This window comes from Hyla sarda, chromosome 4, assembly GCF_029499605.1.
Source record: "Hyla sarda isolate aHylSar1 chromosome 4, aHylSar1.hap1, whole genome shotgun sequence".
NCBI lineage: Eukaryota > Metazoa > Chordata > Amphibia > Anura > Hylidae > Hyla > Hyla sarda.
In genome coordinates, this window is record NC_079192.1 from 344889527 (window position 1) to 344915994 (window position 26468).

At 41.9% G+C, this 26468-nt stretch overlaps 1 protein-coding gene across 1 annotated transcript in view; it reads right to left on the reverse strand.

Annotated features, from left to right (window-relative positions):
- LOC130267183 (A disintegrin and metalloproteinase with thrombospondin motifs 2-like) overlaps positions 1-26468 on the reverse strand; it is a 761535-nt gene that overhangs the window by 171159 nt on the left and 563908 nt on the right. Inside the window, 3 exon segments of the mRNA XM_056516542.1 lie at positions 6358-6438; positions 9809-9932; positions 19092-19225. Coding sequence (XP_056372517.1) covers positions 6358-6438; positions 9809-9932; positions 19092-19225 — 339 coding nt within the window.

Below are 26468 nucleotides of genomic sequence, written 5' to 3' on the forward strand. Positions count from 1 at the left end.
CAGGGCTCCGGAGTGAGAGAGCTCCATGCACATTTGAGGCCTAACAGGGATTTGCACAGGGGCGGACCTGGATGCAAGCATTAAACTTGGCTCCGATACCAAATATACCCTACAGCAGTGTTTCCCAAACAGAGTGCCTTCAGCTGTTGCAAAACTCCTAGCATGTCTGGACAGTCCATGGCTGTCCGGCAATTCTGGGAGTTGTTGTTTTCCAAGATCAGGATGGCCACAGTTTAGAGATTCTAAACTCTGATCCCCCAGACCCCCAGGCAACTTACTTAGATAGCCGCCGCTGAATTTCTGCACCACCGTCGCCATGACATCAGCATCGCTGACGCCGCCTCCGGATGACGTCATCGCCACTGCCTGACGTCATCGCCACTGCCTGGATCGGGTGAGCTCCTACCGTTCCCCCACTCTGCCTGGAAACCCAAGGGTGGGCAGCATGGGGGAACTGAACTTTAACCCCCCACCCCCCTTCGATCACAGGAATAGGAGGGGTGGCACTCCTATCCCTTCAGCCCCGATCACCCATATTTTCGGGGTCACTGGAGACCCATATGACCCAAAATCGCCGCAAATTGCTGGTCTGAATTGACCAGCGATTTGCGGCGATCGCTAACACAGAGGTTAAGGGGTTCTATGAGTCCATGTCATAGCGGGATGGTCATGGGGGATTGATCGCTTTGTCTACATTGTAAAAAAAAAAAAAATTACAAAAAAAAAAATTACAAAAAAAACAAAACATAACATTCCCAGCAGAGGTGAAACCTATGGCATAGCATTGAACAATATATGCAATCCGAAGATTGCATGTAAAAGTCCCCTATAGGAACAAAAAAAAAGTGTAAAAAAAGAAAAAAAGAAGTTCATGAATGTGAATTAACCCCTTCCCTAATAGAAGTTTGAATTACCCCCCTTTCCCCTTAAAAAATTAAATGTAAACATAAATAAACAAACATATATTGTGTCCCCGCGTGTGTGTGTATAAATGTCCGAAATATAAAAATATAATGTTCATTAAACTGCACGGTCAATGGCGTACACCTAAAAAAAATAGCAAAGTCCAAAACTGCGTATTTTTGGTCACTTTGTATACCCTAAAAATGTATAAAAAGTGATTAAAAAGTTCTATCAAAACAAAAATGGTACCGATAAAAACTTCAGATCACAGAGCAAAATAATAAATAGATTATAGGGGTCAGAAGAGTACAATTTTAAAGGGGTACTCCAGTGGGAAAACTTTTTTTTTTAATCAACTGCTGCCAGAAAGATAAACAAATTTTAAATTGCTTCTATTAAAAAATTTTAATCCTTCCAGTACTTATTAGCAGCTGAATACTACAGAGAAATTTTTTTTTTTTTTAGAACAGCAGCTCTCTGCTGACATCTCTGTCCATTTTAAGAACTGAGTAGGAGAAAATCCCCATAGCAAACATATGCTGCTCTGGACAGTTCTTAAAATGGACAGAGATGTCAGCAGAGAACACTGTGCTCATGTTGTCAGCAGAGAGCTCTGTTTTCCAAAATGAAAAGAATTTCCTCTTTAGTATTCAGCAGCTAATAAGTACTGGAAGGATTAAGATTTTTTTTTATAGAAGTAATTTTCAAATCTATTTAACTTTCTGGCACCAGTTGATTTAAAAAAAAAAAAAAAAAAAAAAAAAGATTTTCCACTGGAGTACCCCTTTAACCCCTTAAGGACCAGGCCATTTTACACCTTAAGGACCAGAGCGTTTTTTGCAATTCTGACCACTGTTTAAACATTAATAACTCTGGAATGCTTTTAGTTATCATTCTGCTTCTGAGATTGTTTTTTCGTGACATATTCTACTTTAACTTAGTGATAACATTTTATGGTAACTTGCATTCTTTCTTGGTGAAAAGTCCCCAAATTTGATGAAAAAAATGAAAATTTTGCATTTTTCTAACTTTGAAGCTCTCTGCTTGTAAGGAAAATGGATATTCAAAATAAAAAAATTTTGGGTTCACATATACAATATGTCTACTTTATGTTTGCATCATAAAATTTATGAGTTTTTACTTTTGGAAGACACCAGAGGGCTTCAAAGTTCAGCAGCAATTTGGAAATTTTTCACAAAATTTTCAAACTCGATATTTTTCATGGACCAGTTCAGGTTTGAAATGGATTTGAAGGGTCTTCATATTAGAAATACCCCATAAATGACCCCATTATAAAAACTACACCCCCCAAAGTATTCAAAATGACATTCAATAAGTGTATTAACCCTTTAGGTGTTTCACAGGAATAGCAGAAAAGTGAAGGAGAAAATTCACAATCTTCATTTTTTACACTCGCATGTTCTTGTAGACCCAATTTTTGAATTTTTGCAAGGGGTAAAAAGGAGAAATTTTTTACTTGTATTTGAAACCCAATTTCTCTCGAGTAAGCACATACCTCATATGTCTATGTTAATTGTTCGGCGGGCGCAGTAGAGGGCTCAGAAGGGAAGGAGCGTCAAATGGTTTTTGGGGGGCATGTCACATTTAGGAAGCCCGTATGGTGCCAGGACAGCAAAAAAAAACCACATGGCATACCATTTTGGAAACCAGACCCCTCGGGGAACGTAAAAATGGGTAAAGTGAACCTTAATACCCCACAGGTGTTTCACGACTTTTGCATATGTTAAAAAAAAAAAAAATTTACCTAAAATGCTTGGTTTCCCAAAATTTTTACATTTTTTAAAAGGGTAATAGCAGAAAATACCCCCCAAAATTTGAAGCCCAATTTCTCCCGATTCAGAAAACACCCCATATGGGGCTGAAAAGTGCTCTGCTGGCGCACTACAGGTCTCAGAAGAGGAGGAGTCACATTTGGCTTTTTGAAAGCAAATTTTGCTCTGGGGGCATGCCGCATTTAGGAAGCCCCTATGGTGCCAGAACAGCAAAAAAAAAAACACATGGCATACTATTTTGGAAACTAGACCCCTCGGGGAACGTAAAAAGGGGTAATGTGAACCTTAATACCCCACAGGTGATTCACAACTTTTGCATATGTAAAAAAAAAAAAAATTTTTTACCTAAAATGTTGGTTTCCCAAAAATTTTAGATTTTTAAAAAGGGTAATAGCAGAAAATACCCCCCAAAATTTGTAACACAATTTCTCCCGAGTGCGGTGATACCCCATATGTGACCCTAAACTGTTGCCTTGAAATACGACAGGGATCTAAAGTGAGAGCGCCATGCGCATTTGAGGCCTGAATTAGGGACTTGCATAGGGGTGGACATAGGGGTATTCTACGCCAGTGATTCCCAAATAGGGTGCCTCCAGCTGTTGTAAAAGTCCCAGCATGCCTGGACAGTCAGTGGTTGTCTGGTAATACTGGGAGTAGTTGTTTTGCAACAGCTGGAGGCTCCGTTTTGGAAACAGTGGCGTACCAGACGTTTTTCATTTTTATTGGGGAGGGGAGGGGGGCTGTGTAGGGGAATGTGCATATGTAGTGTTTTTTACTTTTTATTTTATTTTGTGTTAGTGTAGTGTAGTGTTTTTAGGGTACAGTCACACGGGCGGGGGGTTCACAGTAGTTTCTCGCTGGCAGCTTGAGCTGCAGCAGAAAATTTGCTGCAGCTCAAACTTGCAGCCGGATACTTGCTGTAATCCTCCGCCTATGTGAGTGTACCCTGTACATTCACATTGGGGGGGGGGGGGGGGGGGACATCCAGCTGTTGCAAAACTACAACTCCCAGCATGTACGGTCTATCAGTGCATGCTGGGAGTTGTAGTTTTGCAACAGCTGGAGGCACACTGGTTGTGAAACACCGAGTTTGGCAACAAACTCAGTGTTTTGCAACCAGTGTGCCTTCAGCTGTTGCAAAAGCTACAACCCCCAGCATGTACGGACAGCGGAAGGGCATGCTGGGTGTTGTAGTTATGCAACAGCGGGAGGCATACTACTTTGGCTGGGGATTGTAGTTATGCAACAGCTGGAGACACACTGGTTTGCTACTTAACTCAGTGTGCCTTCAGCTGTTGCAAAACTACAACTCTCAGCAGTCACCGACAGCCAACGGGCATGCTGGGAGTTGTAGTTATGCAACCAGCAGATGCACCACTACAACTCCCAGCATGCACTTTAGCTGTTTGTGCAAGCTGGGAGTTGTAGTTACACAACAGCTGAAGGTACACTTTTCCATAGAAAGAATGTGCCTCCAGCTGTTGCAAAACCATAAGTCCCAGCATGCCCATAAGTGCATGCTGGGAGTTGTGGTGGTCTGCCTCCTCCTGTTGCATAACTACAGCTCCCAGCATGCCCTTTTTGCATGCTGGGAGCTGTTGCTAAGCAACAGCAGGAGGCTGTCACTCACCTCCTGCTGCTGCTTGATCGCCGCACAGGTCAGTCCCGCCGCCGCCGTTGTCGCTCCTGGGGCCCCGATCCCAACATTAACGTCGGGGATCGGGGTCCCCAGCACCAGGGGTGCACGTCCCGCACCCGCTCACGTCCTCCGGAAGAGGGGCGGAGCGGATGCGGGAGTGACACCCGCAGCAAGCGCCCTGATTGGTCGGCCGGGAATCCGGCCGACGAATCAGGGCGATCGTGAGGTGGCATCAGTGCCACCTCACCCCTGCAGGCTCTGGCTGTTCGGGGCCGTTTCTGACGGCCCCGATCAGCCAGTAATTCCGGGTCACCGGGTCACTGGAGACCCGATTGACCCGGAATCGCCGCAGATCGCTGGACTGAATTGTCCAGCGATCTGCGGCCATCGCCGACATGGGGGGGCATAATGACCCCCCTGGGCGATATGCCGCGATGCCTGCTGAACGATTTCAGCAGGCATCGGGCACCGGCTCCCCTCCGGCTAGCGGCGGGGGGCCAGGGATGGACAGGACGTACTCCTACATCCTCGGTCCTTAAGGACTCGGAAACGGGGGCGTAGGAGTACGTCCATTGTCCTTAAGGGGTTAAACATACTAATTTTCGTACAAGAAAGTTTTTTATAATTATTTTTAAAAAAGTGAAACAAAATCAAACCTATCTAAGTTAAGTATCATTTTAATTGTATGGACCTACAGAATTAAGACTGTGACCCATATTTAGCAATCAGCCTGAAACCCTAATTGTTTGTTTTTTCCATAGCAACCAATCACAGCTCAACTTTCACTTTACAAGAGCTCATTAAGATATGAAAGTTGAGCTGTGATTGGTTGTTACAGGACAGGAAAAAACTGACAATTAGGGGTTCAGGCTGATTGATAAATCTCCCCTTGTGTGTCATTTGGAAACGTAAGCCCCCCAAAATTACAAAAAAGTTTATTTTTTTGTTGTCCCACAAATAATTGTCTTTAGGTTTTGCCATCGATTTTGTGTTGAATTGATTAATGGGATTTCAAAGCAAAATTGTTATATAGGTCTGTAGATAATTAAAGGAGTTACGATATTTAGAAGATGAGGAGGAAAAAACTAAAGAGCAAAAGTAAAAAAGTCCTTAAAGGGTTTAAAGGCAATTTTAATGGAAACTGCCTCGAAACCATGGCAAAGCCATGGGCTTCGATAGACTAACCGTGATCTACTTCAGTCAGCTTTACACTAGTATGCATTTTTTTGTAGGATAGAAACACATAGTATTCTACACTTTTCTATACCACAAATAAACCAAAATGACTATGATACAATATAAATTTGAATATAACCTTTGGTAGTATATCAACATATATTCATGATAGAAAGCATTAAATGGTAACTCATTAAAAAAAATTTGCTACTGCACTTCTTATGTTAAATAAAAAATATTTCTAATAAACTTTGTTTAAAAAAAATGAAGTTTTCTATGTTTTATTTGTGCTTAAAAAAGCTCAAGAGCACATTTTCCCCCATCTCATACACAGACTTTGGCCCAAAGCCTAAACACAGGAAGTGCAGCCTGGAGTGCTGAGGGGGGGGGGGGGGGGTGTCCAGCCTCATCCAATCATAGCTCCTCTCACACTTAACTGCCATATGCTGTTGGTTGGACACACCCTCCTCAGCACTCTAAGCTGCACTTCCTGTGTTTGGGCTTCGGTCCAAATTCTGTGTATGATATGGGGGAAAATGTGCGCTTGAGCTTTTTTAAGCACAAATAAAACATAGAAAACTTCATTTTTTTTCGAAAACAAAGTATATTAGAAATATTTTTATTTACCATAAGGAGTGCAATAGCAAAAATTAGTTTTAATGAGAGTGACCAATTAAGTGATTTGAATAAAGCCTGAATAAAGTGACCTGGAAGAAAGGTGTCTGCAAAATAGCATATTTCTATATGTATATGTACATCTATCCTTTGTGCCTATAGGTAGAGTCTACAGTATAACATTTCATAATATACGGTAGGTCTGCTCTGTACTCCTGCACTGATACTTACCAAGATGGTGAGCAGATGATTCTGTTTCCTGAACAAGTAAATGCCGTGCTCCAGCTGGAATTTCAAATATTCTAATGTAACCTGTTAGAAAAAATATTAAAAACATATGTTTAAAGATCAAACTACTATCAAAGTATATTAATTAGACATGTAAAATGATGGCTTTTTGATTTTGGTTCACAGCAGCAACATAATAGATTCAGTTGTTGCAGGCCCATATGAGATGTGCTATGGATAATTAAAAAAAAAAATGTTCATAGATATTTTTTAATAAATGGATTTTCTTATCTGCCTTTTTCAGCTTAGAGTAGAGCCAAGCCTCCTCTCTCTTCCTGATCTCAGCAAGGAGGGCTCTTTCTAGGTGATTGACACAAAGGAAAACTGTCAGCCTGTTCACCCACACTAAACCCAATATATTAGGTTATAATGTGGGTCAACAGGAGTCCAACGAGGGGTTACTGTACTAAAATCCATCCAGTAGGTCCTGAGATATGTCCCCCAGAAAATCCTCTGCTAAATTCAGTGAATTGCTCGCTAGAGGTGGGGCCTTACCAGCTCAATTTACATATCCAAGGTCTGTGACTCCACGACCTAGTGATGTGGAGTCCCTGGTCATGTGAAAAATCGGCAACTCACCGCAACCAGCTGAATGAATGAATTCTTTTTATTACATACTCACTAATATGTTACATGGGAAGAGGGTAGTGGGGGGACACAGGATGGCGACCAAGCTCCGTTTCGCAGGGTGATCGTGCTTCCTCCGGCCTCGGCCGGAGGAAGAATTCATTCAGCTGGTTGCGGTGAGTTGCCGATTTTTTCTTCTGCTCTTTCAAGACGTCTTCCTGCACTATTGTTTATCAGAGCACCACCTTCAGCATTTCAAGTCCAAATCTGCTATTTCTTTACTGTTCCATACTTAGAAAGGGAAGCAGTGCCGTGCTGGCTATCTATGAACTGTGTCTTTCCATGGAGTGCATGCGTAGACTGAAAAAACTGTATAACTTTACATGCCCTACAATTTCAAACTGAATACAGAGATTCAAATATCTATTAATTGTATCATTAATTATCTGTGTCCAAGAAAACACTTTAAAAAGGGAAATGGACAGCTTTTTCACTCGCATTTAGCCCAATACACAGAGTTATCGTGCTTGTGACCTTAAAGGGGTACTCTGCCCCTAAACATCTTATCCCATATCCAAAGGATAAGGGGATAAGATGTCAGATAATTTTAGCAAAATAGGAATGAAGTCCCTTATGAGCCCCTTAAATAGTTTTTTCCACAATGAACATACAGCTTACGGGTCTATAGTTGCCTGGGGAAAACCTAGAACCCTTTTTGAAGATTTGCACCTCATCTGCCTTGCATTAGTCCCTAGGCACAATAAATACCATATATCACAGAATCTCTAAATATTATGGACAAGTGTACATAAATTACTGAACTGAGCTTTCTAAGAACCCTTGGGTGTAATACATCTGGTCCTGGAGCTTTGCTTAAAATGACTGTTTAATTTTCCCTGGATCATATGATTAAACTTGGGCTTGCGTCCTGCCACTCCAAAGTGTCTCCGTTTTTTTTTTTCTATTTATATATAAAACATTTTAGTTTTTCTTTTTTTTAGCCTCCTGCTTTTCGCTGTGATTATTTTCTGTTTTTATTACTTACAGATTTTATTAAGCTATTTGTAAAGTTGACCCCTGTTTGTATTATCTTAAATGCTATTTTTAAGTTTATTAGTTGTCAATAGTGTTGCTCGCGAATATTCGCAATTCGATTATTCGCGAATATCGCATATTCGCGAATTCGCGAATTTCGCGAATATAGCGCTATATATTCGTAATTACGAATATTCTTTTTTTTTTTTTTTTCTTTCTTCACAGTACACATCACAGTGATCACCCCTCTCTGCTTCCAGCTTGTGTGGTGTAAAGAAGGCTGTAATACTACTGTGTGAGACTGTCGTGCGAAAATTCGCATATGCGAATATTAGCATATGCTAATTTTCACATATGCGAATTTTGTATATGCTAATTTCCACATGTCAATTTTCGCATACGCGAAGTTTCGCATATGGGAAAATAAAACGAGAATGTAACGAATATACGAATATTCGCGAATATATGACGAATATTCGCGAATTCGAATATGGCCTATGCCGCTCAACACTAGTTGTCAACCATTATGTTTTTATTTTAGTCATTTAGACACAGGTGGCAGATTTGAGGAGAAGGTTTAGGGACAGACCATGTCCTCACACCCAGATTTAACAATGCATTATCAACCCCTCAGGGAACTACGCAGTTGTGTTCTAGAACATCTAGGCGGCATTTGCAATCGTAGGAAGCCCCCGAATGCATACATATAAATAACTATCATGAAAGCAACCTAGGCTGCATCAGGTTTAGGGGCACTGAACGGGTGTACCCCACTGCTAGAGGAGGTGATCTTGACCGAATCCTCCTCCAGAAAGAATGCCGGTGAATCCATAAGTTGGACTCCTGTGCACCCCATGGGTTGAAAGAACATCTTAATTTGGCATGTTTTATAGTACCCTGTACGGCTGATGGGGGACTGGTGGTGATAGGTAGATAGGGAAGACCTTAGTCTTACACCCCCCCTGCCTGCCGGAGTAGGGCATAGGTGTTGTTGCAGGTCTGTGAAGTATGTGAGGCCACACTGTTAAAGTAAAAAGAAAAATAGCCAGCACAACTACCCGACTACTAACACGATTGCACGCTGCTGTGGCAAATACAGAGTATACAAAAAAGAAGGACTCTTGGTCAAAAAATGGAGGCTCCCAGCACACTTTTTGATCAAAACATGTCTCCCATCCACCACGCGGAGCAGGCTTCAATTCATATGAAACCCTTACACTCATTTCACTCACCTCTGCTGGGCAAATGGCCTCTGATTGGGTGACATGCTGGATGAGTGAGAGGTGAGTGAAATGAGAGAGGTCCCATCCGAAATGAGACCGAAAAGTTAAACAGATTTGTAAAACTTGCATTGAGGGGGCGGGGCGTGACGTCACATGGGGGCGGAGTCGTGACATCACGGTCTTCCGTTCCCGTGGTCGGGAGCCAGACCCTCCAGCGCTTCCGGAGCATTAACAGTCCCAGTGGCGGGACCCCCGCAATCAGACATCTTATCCCCTATTCTTTGGATAGGGGATAAGATGTCTAGGGGTGGAGTACCCCTTTAAGGCTTTATGTGACACTTTGTGGCTTACTAAAAAGCCCATGAAATGCCAGAAATTTGTGCTTTGTATGCTGTTGTGATGCAATTTCTGTAGTATTAATTTTTTACTGGCAAAAAATCAGAATATCCACCTTAGGTTCTAAGTAGTTGGTAAATGCATATCTTATATTTCAATATAATATTTATATTATATGAACCATACATTAGTAGATGTGCATTTATAGCATAACAATATTACATGTAGTCTACCTTGTTTCTTGGGTGTTCTTGTAAATGTTCCTTTGATAATTTTACAGTGTGAATTATCACCACCACATAAGCCACACTTGTCTTCTTTTTTTGTTGATCCAATCACTTTGTCGCAACCAACTTTCTGTGTAAAAAATAAACACAACACTCAAAATGCACTTAGGCTACAGAAAATAAGTCCATTCATCATCAGTTGTTACAGCCAAGTATAACTCACTTGCCTAGTTGCTGCACATTAGGACATTCACCGTTTTTTTGAAAGAACACATCAAAACATTAAGAAAATAGAGCAGTAATGGTGCAAATGTTTCCTGATTATTTAAAAAAAAAAAAAATTCATATTTGTGACACTTACAGCAAATCTGCCACCACAATATGCTGCACTTCGTATGGGCTCATTATATTTAGGTGAAACATCCATTGTACTGTTAGACCAAGTGGCATATGAAATAGTGTGCAGTTCAGTTACTTGCCCCTGTTATTTATGAATATGCTAAATTCATGAAGTGAGCCCTATTTCCAAACTTATTTTGCCCCCTCATCATTGCCTGACTACCATGCACTGTATACTCATGACCACAGCATGCTTACTATGTTGTGGATTTGTGATTGATTTCACCATGCGATTTTGTTGTGTTTTTATGATAGATCTGCATAAAAAATTCTGATGCATGAGAAATCACCCTATTAGGGTGTATCCTGGCTGAATGTCTAGGGAAGCAAACACTGTAAACATGGCCCTGTGCAGGGCCGTTGCCACCTCTAGGCAAGATAGGAAGCCACCAGGGGGCGCCGATCCGTCCGCTGCATGAAAGGTAACTGTGTGCAAGAACCCCCCACAACCCCACCTGGGCTAGTAAGGAGCGCAGCACTCCTTACTCAGGTCCTGCCCTGCTTAACAACACCTTCCCAAACACATGGTGCAGCGCTCCAGGTATACAGGAGCACCACTGTGCTGGCAGCCGCCCTATCCAAAAAAAACCTTCCCTGGCCTCACTACTGTGTGTCACCCCAGTAGTAAGGGGATTACATTAGGAGGAGGTTTGTTATAATTTGTCAACCCAGTAGCAAGGAGATTACATGAGGAGGTTTGTTACAGTGTATCACCCCAGTAGTAAGGGAATTACATGAGGAGGAGGTGTGTTACAGTGTATCACCCCAGTAGTAAGGAGATTACATGAGGTGCAGGGGGGTGTTATGGGGGTGATAAGAGGTGCAGGGGTGTTATGGGGGTGATAAGAGGTGCAGGGAGGGGTGTTATGGGGGTGATGAGAGGTGCCCCCCCCCTGCACCTCTCCTCATCACCACCCCATAACCCCCCCTGGTTATAGTAGTGATGAGGAGAGGTGGGGGGGGGGGGAGTTATAGTAATGATGAGGAGAGGTTTGGCGGGGGTTATGGGGGTGATGAGGACACAGAGGATAAGAGGGGTGTATATGTATATATGATGTGTATGCATGTGTGGCAGTATTGTATTCAGTGGATACAGTGTGGAGCAGCATTATATTCAGGGTACAGTGTGTGGCAGCATTATATTCAGGGTACAGTGTGTGGCAGCATTACATTTAGTGGGTACAGCATGTGGCAGTATTATATTCAGGTTACAGTGTGTGGCAGTATTATATTCAGTGGATACAGTGTGTGGCAGTATTATATTCAGGGTACAGTGTGTGGCAGTATTATATTCAGTGGGTACAGTGTGTGGCAGTATTATATTCAGGGTACAGTGTGTGGCAGTATTATATTTAGTGGGTACAGTGTATTGCAGTATTATATTTAGTGGGTACAGTGTGTGGCAGTAATATATTCATCGTACAGTGTGTGGCAGCATTATATTCAGGGTACAGTGTGGGGCAGGATTATATTTAGTGGGTACAGTGTGGGGCAGTATTATATTCAGGGTACAGTGTGGGGCAGTATTATATTCAGGGTACAGTGTATTGCAGTATTATATTCAGGGTACAGTGTGGGGCAGTATTTTATTTAGGGTACACTTTCTGGCAAGGTTATAATGATTACTGTCTTCATGCAGAGGATGAAGATCTGCTGACAGAGAGGAGCCAACGATGTCTGGATGTCAGACTCTGCAGAGAAGATGGAGCTGGAGGAAGACCTGGTTCTCTGGACCAGATGAAGAAGAAAAGATAACAGAGAAGATATCACTCAAGTCAGAAGACGTCACTCAGGTCACTGATATCATTGTGTGTTCTCCTGACTGACCCATCAGAGCTGTAGTCACTTGTAAGTTTTGCAGTGATGATGAGTAAAACTGTGTCCAATCTGTGTCTCTCCAGCTGTTACAAAACTACAACTCCCATAATGCCTGAGGCTCTCCAGACATGATGAGAGTTTAACCCCTTAACGACGCAGGACGTATATTTACGTCCTGCACCGGCTCCCGCGATATGAAGCGGGATCGCACTCATCAACGGCCGGGACCCGCGGCTAATACCACACATCGCGACGATGTGCGGTATTAACCCTTTAGAAGCGGCGGTCAAAGCTGACCGCCGCTTCTAAAGTGAAAGTGACCCGGCTGCTCAGTCGGGCTGTTCGGGACCGCCGCGGTGAAATCGCGGCGTCCCGAACAGCTTGCAGGACACCGGGAGGGCCCTTACCTGCCTCCTCGGTGTCCGATCGGCGAATGACTGCTCCGTGCCTGAGATCCAGGCAGGAGCAGTCAAGCGCCGATAACACTGATCACAGGCGTGTTAATACATGCCTGTGATCTGTGTAAAAGATCAGTCTAAAAAAAAGTTTAAAAAAAGTGTTAATAAAGGTAATTTAACCCCTTCCCTAATAAAAGTTTGAATCACCCCCCTTTTCCCATAAAAAAAATAAAACAGTGTAAAAAAAATAAATAAATAAACATATGTGGTATCGCCGCGTGCGTAAATGTCCAAACTATAAAAATATATCATTAATTAAACCTCACGGTCAATGGCGTACGCGCAAAAAAATTCCAAAGTCAAAAAAAGCGCATTTTTGGTCACTTTTTATAACATTAAAAAATGAATAAAAAGTGATCAAAAAGTCTGATCAAAACAAAAATGGTACTGATAAAAACTTCAGATCACGGCGCAAAAAATGAGCCCTCATACCGCCCTGTACGTGGAAAAATTAAAAAGTTATAGGGGTCAGAAGATGACATTTTTAAACATATAAATTTTCCTGCATGTAGTTATGATTTTTTCCAGAAGTACGACAATATCCAACCTATATAAGTAGGGTATCATTTTAACCGTATGGACCTACAGAATAATGATAAGGTGTCATTTTTACCGAAATATGCACTGCGTAGAAACGGAAGCCCCCAAAAGTTACAAAATGGCGTGTTTTCTTCGATTTTGTCGCACAATGATTTTGTTTTCCGTTTCGCCATGCAAGGGTTATGATTTTTAAAAGGTAAGGAGGAAAAAACGAAAGTGCAAAAACTGAAAAACCCTGAGTCCTTAAGGGGTTAAGCTATTCAACAGCTGGAGAACCACTTCAACCGAGGTGATCGGTGGGGGTCTCAGCAGTCAGACCCCCACCCAAAAAAATGGCCCTGGGGTGGGGGGGGGTCTGGACATGGGGTATGGGTAGGGAACACTGCTGCACCTAATGTGGGGGGAACAATGCCTGCCTACTAAGGGGGAACACTGCCTGCCTACTAAGGGGGAACACTGCCTGCCTAATGTGGGGAACACTGCCAACCTAATGTGGGGAGAACTATGCTGCACCTAATGTGGGGGGAACTCTGCTGCACCTAATGTGCGTCGTATCGACGTTCGCTCACGTTGCGCTCCCAGAATTCAAGGGACGGCGTTACTATGTCCTGACGCCGGCCCTAGAACGTGACGTGCGTGAACATCAAAGGGCTCCATGTCCATTTTGCTTGGGGCCCCCAAATTCCTTCAAACGGCCCTGCATGAATGCATTTCTTATGAGAGAGCTAAAGTTAAAATATTTGTGCATGAACTAGAACTATTAGTTACCTGTAATACAATCAATTATGCCAGCCTTGATTGATAAATCTCCCCCTATACACACAGGAAATGACCTGCCAATTAAGCCTGGTGGAGCAACCCCCAGGGTAATCCCCAATGATTTGTTACCCAGTTCCAAGGGGTTATTACCCAATGGTTAGTTGTATCAACTAAGTCTCTCTCTGTTCCATTCTGCCTGTGGTTTAGGCAGAAGGAAACCACTGACAGGTTCCATGTAACTGTATAATTTTCTTTCGTTCAAATCTCTTTGTTGAAGGGCACTTGGCTTAGGAACAGACACATTTGACATAGTATACATTTTTTAAATGTATAGAAATCTATTCTTTTTTTTACAGAAACAAAGAATTTCCCGTATTGTTACAGAGTCAAGAAAGCGAGTGGAAAGATTAAAGCAACCCCACACCAAATTACAACAAAGAGATTACCCTAATAGATTCTTACAACAGAATCAGAGATCGGTAGAGACAAGGAGTAGTGCGAGACAAACACATATCCCCTTCATTAGGACATACCATCCTTTGAGTTATAAAACTGATGCAATAGTCAAGAGCCACTGGCATATCTTGACTAAATCATATCCTCAGATTGAGAAATTCCCCAGTCCACCTATGATCTGTAACAAACGTTGTCCTAATCTGAGGGATCAACTACTCAGAGCAGGAGTGGGCACGAAGAAGACGGTCCGACAAACCTACCTTACCTCCAGGAATGTGGGAGTTTTCCATGTTTAGACTGTGCAGTGTAACAATATTATAAGAGGTGATAAGGTCCAGCACCCTTATTCAGGGATAAGCTATCCGATTAAAGGATATTTCACGTCATTCAAAAAATGTAATTTATGTAATCAAATGCCTGTGTGGTCTCCTGTACATTGGGAAGACTACCCAGCATGTGTGAGACCGCATCAATAGGCATAAATCTAATATCAGATGTGCTAATACCCTTTTACCTATTCCATTTCATTTTAAGGAAAAGGGCCACTCAGTGGCACAGGTGAAATTTCAAATAATAAATTAAGTCATTCCCCCCGAGACAGGGAGGTGATATAAAAAAAACTGTTGATATGGAAGGAGACTTACTGGATCCACAGGTTATGGACTTTGGAACCTCGCGACTGAAACCGCAAATATGAGATTGCGCAGTTATTGTAAAATGTAAATGTTGATATTATTCTATATTATTATATTAATATTATTATTATATTGATGATGTATAAATGCGGTGTTGGAACTTGAGTACTATGCAGTTGAAAAAGGCTATTGAGCTAAAACGCGTGCTGCATTCACTTTGCATGAGAAATTGCATCAAGAACCTACCAGTGCCAGGATTCATTACTACTACATATATATCTCGTTGTCCACGGGCACCGACTACCACACCAGTGAGGACCTACTACCTACTTATATCTTCATTTTTGGGCACTAATGCATAAAGAGGCTTCCCACATGGCAGATTTACTGCAGCAGTCTCTGCGCCTCAAAAGCTGCATGGGGATTTTTCAGTAACTTGTGCACAGGTGTCTGCAAGCCTTATTTATGCAACATATATGCCTTTATTTTGTACACTTTATTTTGTAAACTCTATTGGAAGTTATATGAAGACAGATTCTATCCTTTAAACCCCAGGTAGGTTACTTAAAGGAAATATATCATGCAAGAAAACGTATTTTGTGCCCTTAACTTGAGGAAATGCTCTTCAAATATTTTTCCTGGTTATCATGTGTCTTCTCATATTCTGGTCTTTTAAAGGGGGGGTCTTACATTGTTGGAGTTCCCTTGTTTCATAGCTTATAAGGTTGAAAATAAGAATAGAGTCCAAGTTCTACCTAAAACCCTGTGTTGATTTAGAGAAAAGGTCTCAAACTGGCGGCCCTCCAGATGTTGCAAAACTTCAACCAGCATGCCTGGACATGCCCAGACAACCATTTGCTGGGAGTTAAAGGAAAACTGTGATATATTTTCTCCCGCACAATCCACAGGTACCAATGAATAGTGCGGGAGACGCTGAACATTGCCCGGATGCGCTGCACCGGTCGCCCGTTATAGCAGTTTTTTGATATATTCAAATTATCTGCTAACTGACACCTGGTTACTGCCTTCATCTGGCACTGTGACGTAACCGCAACACCGCCTGGCTAATGAATATTCATATAATGTCTTACATTCTCCTTCTCATCCTGGCCGTGTCCCGGACGATACTGCGCATGTAAAGACTGCTTCCGGGTATAGTAGGAAACCCTGCACACGGAACTCATCCGGGATGAGAAAGAGAGTGAAAGACATCGTATGAATATTCATTAGCCGGGCGGTTCTGCGGGCCGGGCGGCGGTTACGTCACAGTGCCAGATGAAGGCAGTAACCCCGCCCGTGCCAGTTAGCAGCTAATTTGAAAATATACAGAAAAACTGCCATAATGGGCGAACAGCGCAGTGCATCAGGACAAGGTAGGACTCAAAATGTTCAGCGTCTCCCGCACTATTCATCGGTACCTGTGGATAGTGCGGGAGAAAACATATGACAGTTTTCCTTTAAAGTTTTGCAACATCTGGAGGGCCACCAGTTTGAGACCCCTGATTTAGAGGGAGGCAAAAACCCTTAATATGCTTATGCCAATTGCCCCATAACAGAGGAAAAATAGCTTTCCAACTCCAAATATGGCAATCATAATAAATCCCCAGATAAACATTATGGGGAAGATTTATCAAAACCCTGTGTAGAGGAAAAGCTGAGATCAGATCTCTTCTTTCATTTTTCAGAGGCCTTTTCAAAAATGAAAGAAGCGATCTGATTGGTTGTTACGGGCAACTGGTCAACATTTCCTCTACAAAGGTTTTAATAAATCTCCGTATATATTCCCAGAAACCTAGTAATATAATTTGTAATAATATATTTTTCTAGAAAAACATTCAGGCCCTCCTTGAACTTTGCCATTGAGTCAGACATCATGTTCCATAGTCTCGCTGCCCTTATGGTAAATAATCCCCATCTGTGATGATGGTGAAATCTTCTTTCCTCTATATGAGTGAAGTGCAACTCTCCTTCAGGACCTAGTGGATACCTGTTCCTGTCCAAAACAATTATTATTTGATGCATGCATGCAAGGTGTTGGGCTGCAAGCACAACCCCCACCTGTGGACATCGGGCCCTCATACCACCCTTATGGAGTCTGTTTCTGGGCACAGAAACATGCACAAATGAGTGGACACATGCACATTTGTGGCCTGCTGGAGGTCATTTTGCAAGGCTCTGGCAGTGCTCCTCCTTGCATAAAGGCAGAGGTAGCAGTCCTGCTGCTGGGTTGTTGCCCTCCTACAGTCTCCTCCACGTCTCCTGATGTACTGGCCTGTCTCCTGGTAGCACCTCCATGCTCTGGACACTACGCTGACAGACACAGCAAACCTTCTTGCCACGGCTCGCATTGATGTGCCATCCTGGATAAGCTGCACTACCTGAGCCACTTGTGTGGGTTGTAGACTCCCTCTCATGTTACCACTAGAGTGAAAGCACCGCCAGCATTCAAAAGTGACCAAAACATCAGCCAGGAAGCATATGAACTGTGAAGTGGTCTGTGGTCACCACCTGCAGAACCACTACTTTATTGGGGGTGTCTGCAGGTGTTGTCTGTTCCATTTGCACAACAGCATGTGAAATGGATTGTCAATCAGTGTTGCTTCCTGAGAGGACAGTGTGATTTCACAGAAGTGTGATTGACTTTGAGTTACATTGTGTTGTTTAAGTGTCCCCTTTATTTTCTTTAGCAGTGTTTATTAAATCCAATATAAGAGGATGCTCCCTTGTCATGGTTACCGGCATTGGTATAAAAAGATCACAAGAAAGATATCTGTACTGTCCATTAATATATATGTGTACATTGTGTACCTCTGAGACGTCTTTTCTCCAAACTAAATAACCCGGCCTTCTCTGGACCCTCTCTAGTTTAGGTATGTCTTTCTTATGTACAGGTGCCCAACTAGGACACGCCATGTGTGGTCTGACAAAATTAATTACTTGTCACAAGCCACAATGCCTTTTTTTTTTTATACAACCCATTATTTTGTTATCATTTGCAGCAGCTGCCTGGCACTGGTCAGAAAAGTTGAGTTTACTGTCCACAAATACCCCCAAGTCCTTTTCGGTAATTATGTTTTATTATTCGTTTTTACGGCCCAAGTGCATAACCTTACATTTATTCCAATTACATTTAATTTGCCATGTCTGTGTCCAAGCCTCCAGTTTCCCCAGATCTCTCTGTAATAATATGTTATCCTCCTCTGTGGTGATCACCTTACCCAGTTTAGTGTAATCTACAACTATTGAAATTCTACTCTGTAATCCTGGCCTGGAATATCCCTTTAAAGGGGTTGTGCGCTGCCCTAATTTTCGGAGCTCCACTCACAGCGTCCGGAAATTCATTACTCCGAACGCTGTGTGCAGGCTTCCGTGTTCGCCGCGGCCGGGCGTGACGTCATGCCCGGCCCCTCACCCGCCCCCTTGTGACATCTCGCCCGCCCCCTCGTGACGTCATGCCCGCCCCCTCTAGCAAAGTCTATGGGAAGGGGGCGTGACAGCGGTCGCGCCTCCCTTCCCATAGACTTTCGTTGAGGGGGCGGGCATGACTTCACAAGGGGGCGGGCGAGAAGTCGCGAGGGCCGGGCGTGACGTCATGCCCGGCGGCTGCGAACATGGAAGCCCGCACACAGCGTTCGGAGTAATGAACTTCCGGACGTTGTGAGCGGAGCTCCGAAAGTCAGGGCAGCGCACAACCCCTTTAAGAAGAGAGGCAACTCTTTTGCACATGCTAATAGTACATCACTCTTGGTTTACTTCCTCACAGTTCTTCAGCATCACAGTCTGCTTGGTTTCTGTTGTGGGAGCCCCCTGAAACCAAGCAAGCCATTCAGTAGTCTGAAAAGGTATATTGTACTGCCTCAACACTGTGCCTCTGGGTTCCCTATAAGAGTCCTTTTAGCATGATGCCCTTTTTAGTCTGCCCTTTAAGATATTCGTTAACTATGCTCTATGTAACCATATAGTATTTGCACTTATTTAGGATATAACCCAAACTGATGCCACTGAACCTTTATCTACCATGGATCTCAACATTTGTGGCTAATAATGGTAGGGCTCTGAAATCTCTTGCAAAACACAGGCAGTGTTTATAACTATTATCTACATGGAGAAAAGAAGTGTCTCCAAAATTTCCCAAATTTTAGGACTTCTATCCATGTGACACCAAACAATATCCAATGCCTGTAGCTAGAATACTGTTTTAATCCATATACAATTATTACCTACCAGGCATTCACCTCGTACACAGATATTATGAGAATCTTTATATGAGCATTGCGTTCCATCATGTGCTTGTCTTTTCATATACACCACATCTCCAGTTTCTTTTGACTGACAGTAAAGATGACACCTTTCTTTTTCTGGAAAACATATAGGAAAAAAGATATTATTATCAAATCAACACCTGGAGCCCATAGTTTGCCCTTTAATGTTGGGTATAAATCAGCTAAGATAAATCAATATATTCCTTTACATTTATTTTACCTCTTTTCAAGATTATAGATAATACAGAATGGTGTGGGGAACATAGCCAGAATAAGGCTATGTTCCCCACACCATTATGGGCCTTATTTTGAGCTGTAAGCTGTTCAAGAACAGACCAGAGGCAAAACACATCTGAAAAGACTACGTGAACAGAAAAATGGACAATAAGGCCAAGAAATGAGGCTCAAAATCAGTGTGTAAACATAGCCTAAGGGATTTTTCCTTCATATAGTTTGAAAAAAGTAAAGTTATAATGGCATTAGGAAGAGGTTTCTGGAATTTTTACAGCAGAAGGTGTGCCTTCCTAACCTAGTCAATTTGTAATGGGTGTCTAAGAACCTATATTCATTATATTTATTCATGAAAATATTTATATGAATTCTATATAATATAATACGTATGTCACTCGCTATACTTTCATACATGCCCGTTTTAACATGGTCATATCTCTTGTTGTCTTTCCCTTTCCTGAGCACTTTAACAAAGTCTCCTGAGTTAATTGCCTCTGTCCGGAACATGTTTCTTTTTAGCCATTTTAGTGGAGACTGCTTATCCCCCTTACTTTCATCTAATGCGTGCAGACATGATCAGCAGCAGTGGCCATTTTGGGGAATCCTCTCTTTGTTCGGCCAAGTTTCCAGGGACTAATATTTCCCTACATCTCGTGTGCACAGACATGCGCAGACTGATTTGTTGCCAATGTATACAAGCCTGGTCTGCGTTTAGTTTATTTTTTTATTAAATCAGATCATTTTTATTAAAGTTTTTTTTTTTTATTTAAACACAAAAATTATAACATACATACAAACAACCCAAAACCGAGCCAACCCAAACCCTACCCCAACAGCACCCTCAAACACACAATCCATGTCTACCCCCCACTCCTAAATCAACTAAGCAAAACATACTGATAAGGGATATGAGTGTGCATGACAAGGCCTCCCAGAAGTATACCGTACCAGAACAGGAAACACACTTAAGCACTTAAGGCACCACAGCTGGAGTCATCCAGGACATAGATCAAACAGGGAGCACACACACAGACAAACCTCACCGTATAACCATCACAACTCACCCAAGAACAGAGAGAGTAGAAATAAACATTTACGCCCCACTCACAGTAGAGTCAACGTTGCGTACCCAGGGGCCCCAAATACCATCAAACTTCTGTTCCACCTTTTGTTTAAAATAAAGATCCCCTTCTCCAATCTAACTATGAACTTAACCCGGGCAATCAAATCCGCCACATCCGGAGGAGTAGGTCTAATCCAATATTGCGCAAAACGTTTCCGGGCCTGATACAGAACACGCAGTATGCCAATCTCAACCAAGGATGGCTTCTGTCCACAACCAATAAGACCGAGCAGACATACAGTCTTCGCGGTAAATGTTGGCACCCCTGAAATTTTCCGAGAAAATGAAGGATTTCTCACAGAAAAGGATTGCAGTAACACATGTTTTGCTATATTGGAAAAAAAGCAGATTGGACATAATGTCACACCAAACTCCAAAAATGGGATGGACAAAATTATTGGGACGCATTCAAAATTGTGGAAAAATAAGATTGTTTTAAGCATGTGATGCTCCTTTAAACTCACCTGGGGAGAGTAACAGATGTGGGCAATATAAAAATCACACCTGAAAGCAGATAAAAAGGAGATAAGTTCACTTAGTCTTTGCATTGTGTCTCTGTGTGTGCCACACTAAGCATGGACAACAGAAAGAGGAGAAGATAACTGTCTGAGGACTTGAGAACCACAATTGTGGAAAATATCAACAATCTCAATTTTACAAGTCCATCTCCAGAGATCTAGATTTGCCTTTGTCCACAGTGTACAACATTATCAAGAAGTTTGCAACCCATGGCACTGTAGCTAAACTCCCTGGGCGTGGATGGAAGAGAAAAATTGATGAAAGGTGTCAACGCGGGATAATCCGGATGGTGGATAAGCAGCCCCAAACAAATTCCAAAGATATTCAAGCTGTCCTGCAGGCTCAGGGTGCAAGTGTCAGCACGAACTATCCATCAACATTTAAATGAAATGAAACGCTATTGAAGGAGAACCAGGAGGACCCCACTGCTGACACAGAGACATAAAAAAAAAAGCAAGACTACATTTTGCCAAAATGGACTTGAGTAAGCCAAGCTCCTTCTGGGAAAAAGTTTTGTGAATAGATGGGACCAAGATTTTTGGTAAAGCATATCATTCTACTGTTTATCGAAAATGAAATGAGGCCTACAAAGAAAGGAACACAGTACCTTCAGTGAAATATGGTGGAGGTTCAATAATGTTTTGGGGTTGTGTTGCTGTATCTGGCACTGGATGCCTTGAATGTGTGCAGGGCATCAAGAAATCTGAGGATTACCAACAGATTTTAGGTCACACTGTACAGCCCAGTGTCAGAAAGCTGGGTTTGCGTCCAAGATCTTTGGTCTTCCAGCAGGACAATGACTCCAAACATACATCAAAAAGCACCCAGAAATTGATGGCAAAAAAGCAATGGGTTCTGAAGTGGCCAGCAATGAGTCCAGATCTAAATCCCATTGAACACCTGTGGAGAAATGTTAAAATTGCTGTTGGGAAAAGGTGCCCTTCCAATAAGAGAGAACTGGAGCAGTTTGTAAAGGAAGAGTGGTCCAACATTCCGACTGAGAGGTGTAAGAAGCTAATTGATGGTTATAGAAAGCCACTGATTTCAGTTATTTTTTCTCCAAAGGGTGTGCAACCAAATATTAAGTTAAGGGTGCCAATAATTTTGTCCAGCCCATTTTTGGAGTTTGGTGTGACATTATGTCCAATTTGCTTTTTTCCTCCCTTTTTTGGTTTAGTTCCAATACACACAAAGGAAATAAACGTGTATAGGAAAACATGTATTACTGCAATCCTTTTCTATAAGAAATAATTCATTTTCTTGAAAAATTTCAGGGGTGCCAACATTTACGGCCATGACTGTACCTTAGGAAGTAAAGACAGTGTCACCCCATACACCTTCCGGATAAGGTCGAGCACTTCCCGCCAGTAAGTATCTAAAAGGGAGTAATCCCACATCATGTGCACCAGACCTACCACACCGTGGACAGGCAGAATCAGACCGAACCACGATCCTATGTAAGTACAAGGGAGTTTTATACACTCTATGCAGGAGAAAGAGCCAAGACTGCCTATTAGATTCTGATAAAGATAAATAAGGGGTCAGCTCTCTCCCATTTACAACAAACAGTTAAGGGGAATTTTTCATGGTGAAAGCTCAACAATTCTCCATACAGCAACGAGATAACCCAGCTGACTCCCTTTTCATGACCACTGGGTCCAAAATTCTGTTAAAGTGAATTACTAACGAATGGGACCTACACTGCATCTCATAAACATGGCAGAGCTGTAAATACCTATAAAATGAAGAGTGGGGCAAGGCAAACTCCTCCTGCAAGTCCCCAAAAGGACCGGACTACCCCCTGAAAAACCAGTTGCTCCAGACTACACAATGTCTTCCTCTTCCAAAAACCAGCATCTATAAAAGAGAAAAAAATCATGCAGCCTGGGTTATGCCACAGTGGTGTAAATTTAGTGAAGCCAGTAAGCCCGAACACTTTACGTGTGTGACCCCAAAGCTTGCATGAAAGAGGGGTAGTGGGAGAGGAGTCAGGAGGCCTAGTAGGGGCACCAATCACAAGCATGTGAAGCGGGACCCGTCCCCCATGTCTCGCCATAAATAATCGTCCTGTAGGTCCTAACATGCTAGCATGCGCCCAACCCCTTACGGTGTGCGCTTTTGGACAATCCCGTCCTGCTGTGATGCAGTATCATGTGATGCTGGTATCATCACTTGATACTGAATATTCCACGTCAGTTCCGGACACGGCGATCGAACTCAAGCATTGTTGTATTGTTTTATTGGCTATTTCTGATATAAATGCCATGCTCCCCTAGTCCCACACAACTCCTGGATAAAGCCTCTCCCAGGAAAACACGTCAGAGGTCTGGTGTAGAACTGGGATGAGTCCTGCTAACTAAATGGATCTGTAGCTACACTTTCCATTCTCATACAACTGTCTTTAGGCTGATGCTGCAATCTAGCAAGCACTCTCTGGTTACATTAATGCACTTTACTTATATATGAGTCCTTGGCCTGTTCTGTGTTATAAATCATCTGAGTATATCTTTTCTATGTAGAAACGTTCCACTCAGGAGCTGCTTGCCCTTGAAATTTTTGCATATTTATGCTTTAATACTGTACCTTTTACTTTCATCTATATCTTGTAGCACAATTTTTAAACAGACATACAGTTGATCATAATATTAAACATTTCATCCCAGTATCCATGTGTTTTTCCATTTTTGTGTGATTTCATGTATGTGTTTTTAAATGTTCTTTTGTACATAAAGACTTACCATTATTACAAAAAAAATATTTTTGTTTGGAGGTTTACTTTTGTGCGCCTATAGGTGTCTATAAGGTGGTATGGGAGCACACATGAAAAAAAGGCAGGGCAGCAAGGAAAGCTTACCCTGAGCATTGAAGTGGCAGACACTATGCTGGGGATGATTTATGAAGTTACTGGAGAAATGAGCAGAAAGGAAATAAACAACAAAAGCAAAGAAAGTTTTACACTAGGCACTGCTGTTGCTGATTTATGATGCATATTAAGATCTCTTCTGGACATTTACAGACATAGTCTCTCTTTATCTCTGAAGCACAAAGCACGTGCTTAGCCACACACCCCATGTTATGTTATCTGTCTATCTGAGACTGTTATTAACCCGATAACAACCATGGACGTCTATACTTGTCCAATGGCAGTTAACGGGGTATGACGTGTGCTCCCGACTCGAGCCCGTGTCATACCGGCCAGCCCCCAGCTGATTCCTGTAGCTGGGGGCCGGTGTTAATAGCAGACATGCGGCGACATAGCCGCAGCCAGCTATTAACCCTTTAGATCGCCGCTGTCAAAGTTGACAGCGGTATCTAAAGGTTCCTGTATCCCGTCCCTGGTGGTCCAGTGGAGTGATACACTGCTGTAGTAGCCTGAGGGCTTCCCTTTCTTTAATGCCGGCTCCGGTGCTCAGAATGATAAAGCCTGGCAGGGCCAGGCTTTATCAATCGAGCGCAGAGCACACAGATCAATGGGATATGTAACCCCATTGATCAGTATGAGGAATCAAATGATTCCTCCTAAGGGGACTAAAAGTGGGGGGGAAAAAAAGTTTAAACACACACATTAACTTCCTTACTAAAAGTTTAAATCACCCCCCTTTTCCCAAATTCCATATAAAAAATATATAAACATAATATAAATAAACATATATGGTATCGCCACGTGCTTAAATGTCCGAACTATAAAAATTTATCATAAAATAAACCACACAGTCAATGGTGTACGCGCAAATAAATTCAAAAGTCCAAAATAGCGTATTTTGGTCACTTTTCATACCATAAAAAGAGGAATAAAAAGTCATCAAAAAATATCATATCAAAACAAAAATGGTACTATTTAAAACTTCAGCTCACGGTTCAAAAATTGAGCCCTCATACCACCCTGTATGTGAAAAAATTAAAAAGTTACAGGGGTCAGAAGAGGACAATTTAAAATTTATTAATTTTCATGCATGTAGTTATGATTTTTTCCAAAAGTACGACAAAATCCAACCTATATAAGTAGGGTATCATTTTAATCATATGGACCTAGAATAAAGATAAAGTGTCATTTTTACTGAAAAATTTACGGCGTAAAAATGGAAGCCCCCAAAATTTACAAAATGGTGTTTTTTCTTCAATTTTGTCACACGATGATTTTTTTTCCATTTTGCCGTAGATTTTTTGGGTAAAATGACTAATGTCATTACAAAGTAGAATTGGTGGCGCAAAAAATAAGCCCTCATATGGATTTTTAGGTGCAAAATTGAAAGGGTTATGATTTTTAAAAGGTAAGGAGGAAAAACGAAAGTGAAAAACAGAAAAACGCTTGGTCCTTAAGGGGTTAAATACACAATGGGCAGCAAATTGCAGTGAAAGAAGACACCTAGTGGCCAAGAATCTAGTATTATTTTTCTAGGGTAAGAATCACCAAATGACCCAAAAAAACTACACAGGTTATGTCCACTACCGATAACTTTATATGGGAGATTAAACAATTTTAAGGGGGTATATCCTTACTACTGTGTCAGTGTCAGTGCAAAAAACAACACAATGGTCTTACAAAGAAAGAACTAAAGACCAGAATATCTGAACAGATCTACAACATTCGCAAGAGCAGCTTAAAACACCTATTCATCCTCTCATTTCACCACCTACCATAATAGTGATCTGTCAGGTTTATCTTTTGTTGGGCTACAACTTATCAAAAAAGGTGAGGAGGTAGCCAAAGAGTTTTCTTCCAGTACTTGGCTATAAGGGTCTTGGCAGCTAGGACAATATGTTGAAAGAGTTTGAAAGGCTTCTTAGATAAAGATGGATGAGAGAGGTGGAGGAGATAAATGAGGGGTTCTAAGGGGACCAGGATAGCGAAAACCTCACGCAGCAACCTCTGGACTGCAGTCCAATACTCCTTGAGAAGGGGACAAGACCAGAATATATGTAACAGTGTACCAAGTCCCACCCCACAACGCCAGCACAGGGGGAGGGGTATAGCAGGATTCAGCCTATTCAAGAGCTCGGGAGTGTGATACCAGCCCATAACCAATTTATACTGAGACTCTTCTAAGGACCTCAATTCTAATTTTAAACTAGATATATTGGAGAAGGAAAAGGGTATGTGTAGCTCACTGGGGTATACTATTTCAAGGTTAACTGGAATGGTCTAAATCCCAAAAAGACCTAGTAAAATGAATAGGTATATATAATAAATTATATAAAACCAGTTCTCAAGGATAGTGAAATAAAGAGATAAAAAGGAGATAAAATGAGCGAGAAAAAGGTGATGTGGAACCAAATAAATGTAAAATAATATGTTAAATGTCAAAATATATACGGTACTGAATAAATAATAATAGTAAATGGAAGTAAATGAATAATAATATAATGATAATAAAAGACCTGAATCAAGGATAATGCAGTAAAATAATACAATATTAACATTTATTCACAAGATAATAACTTACATTTGGGCAGGGCTCTTGCACC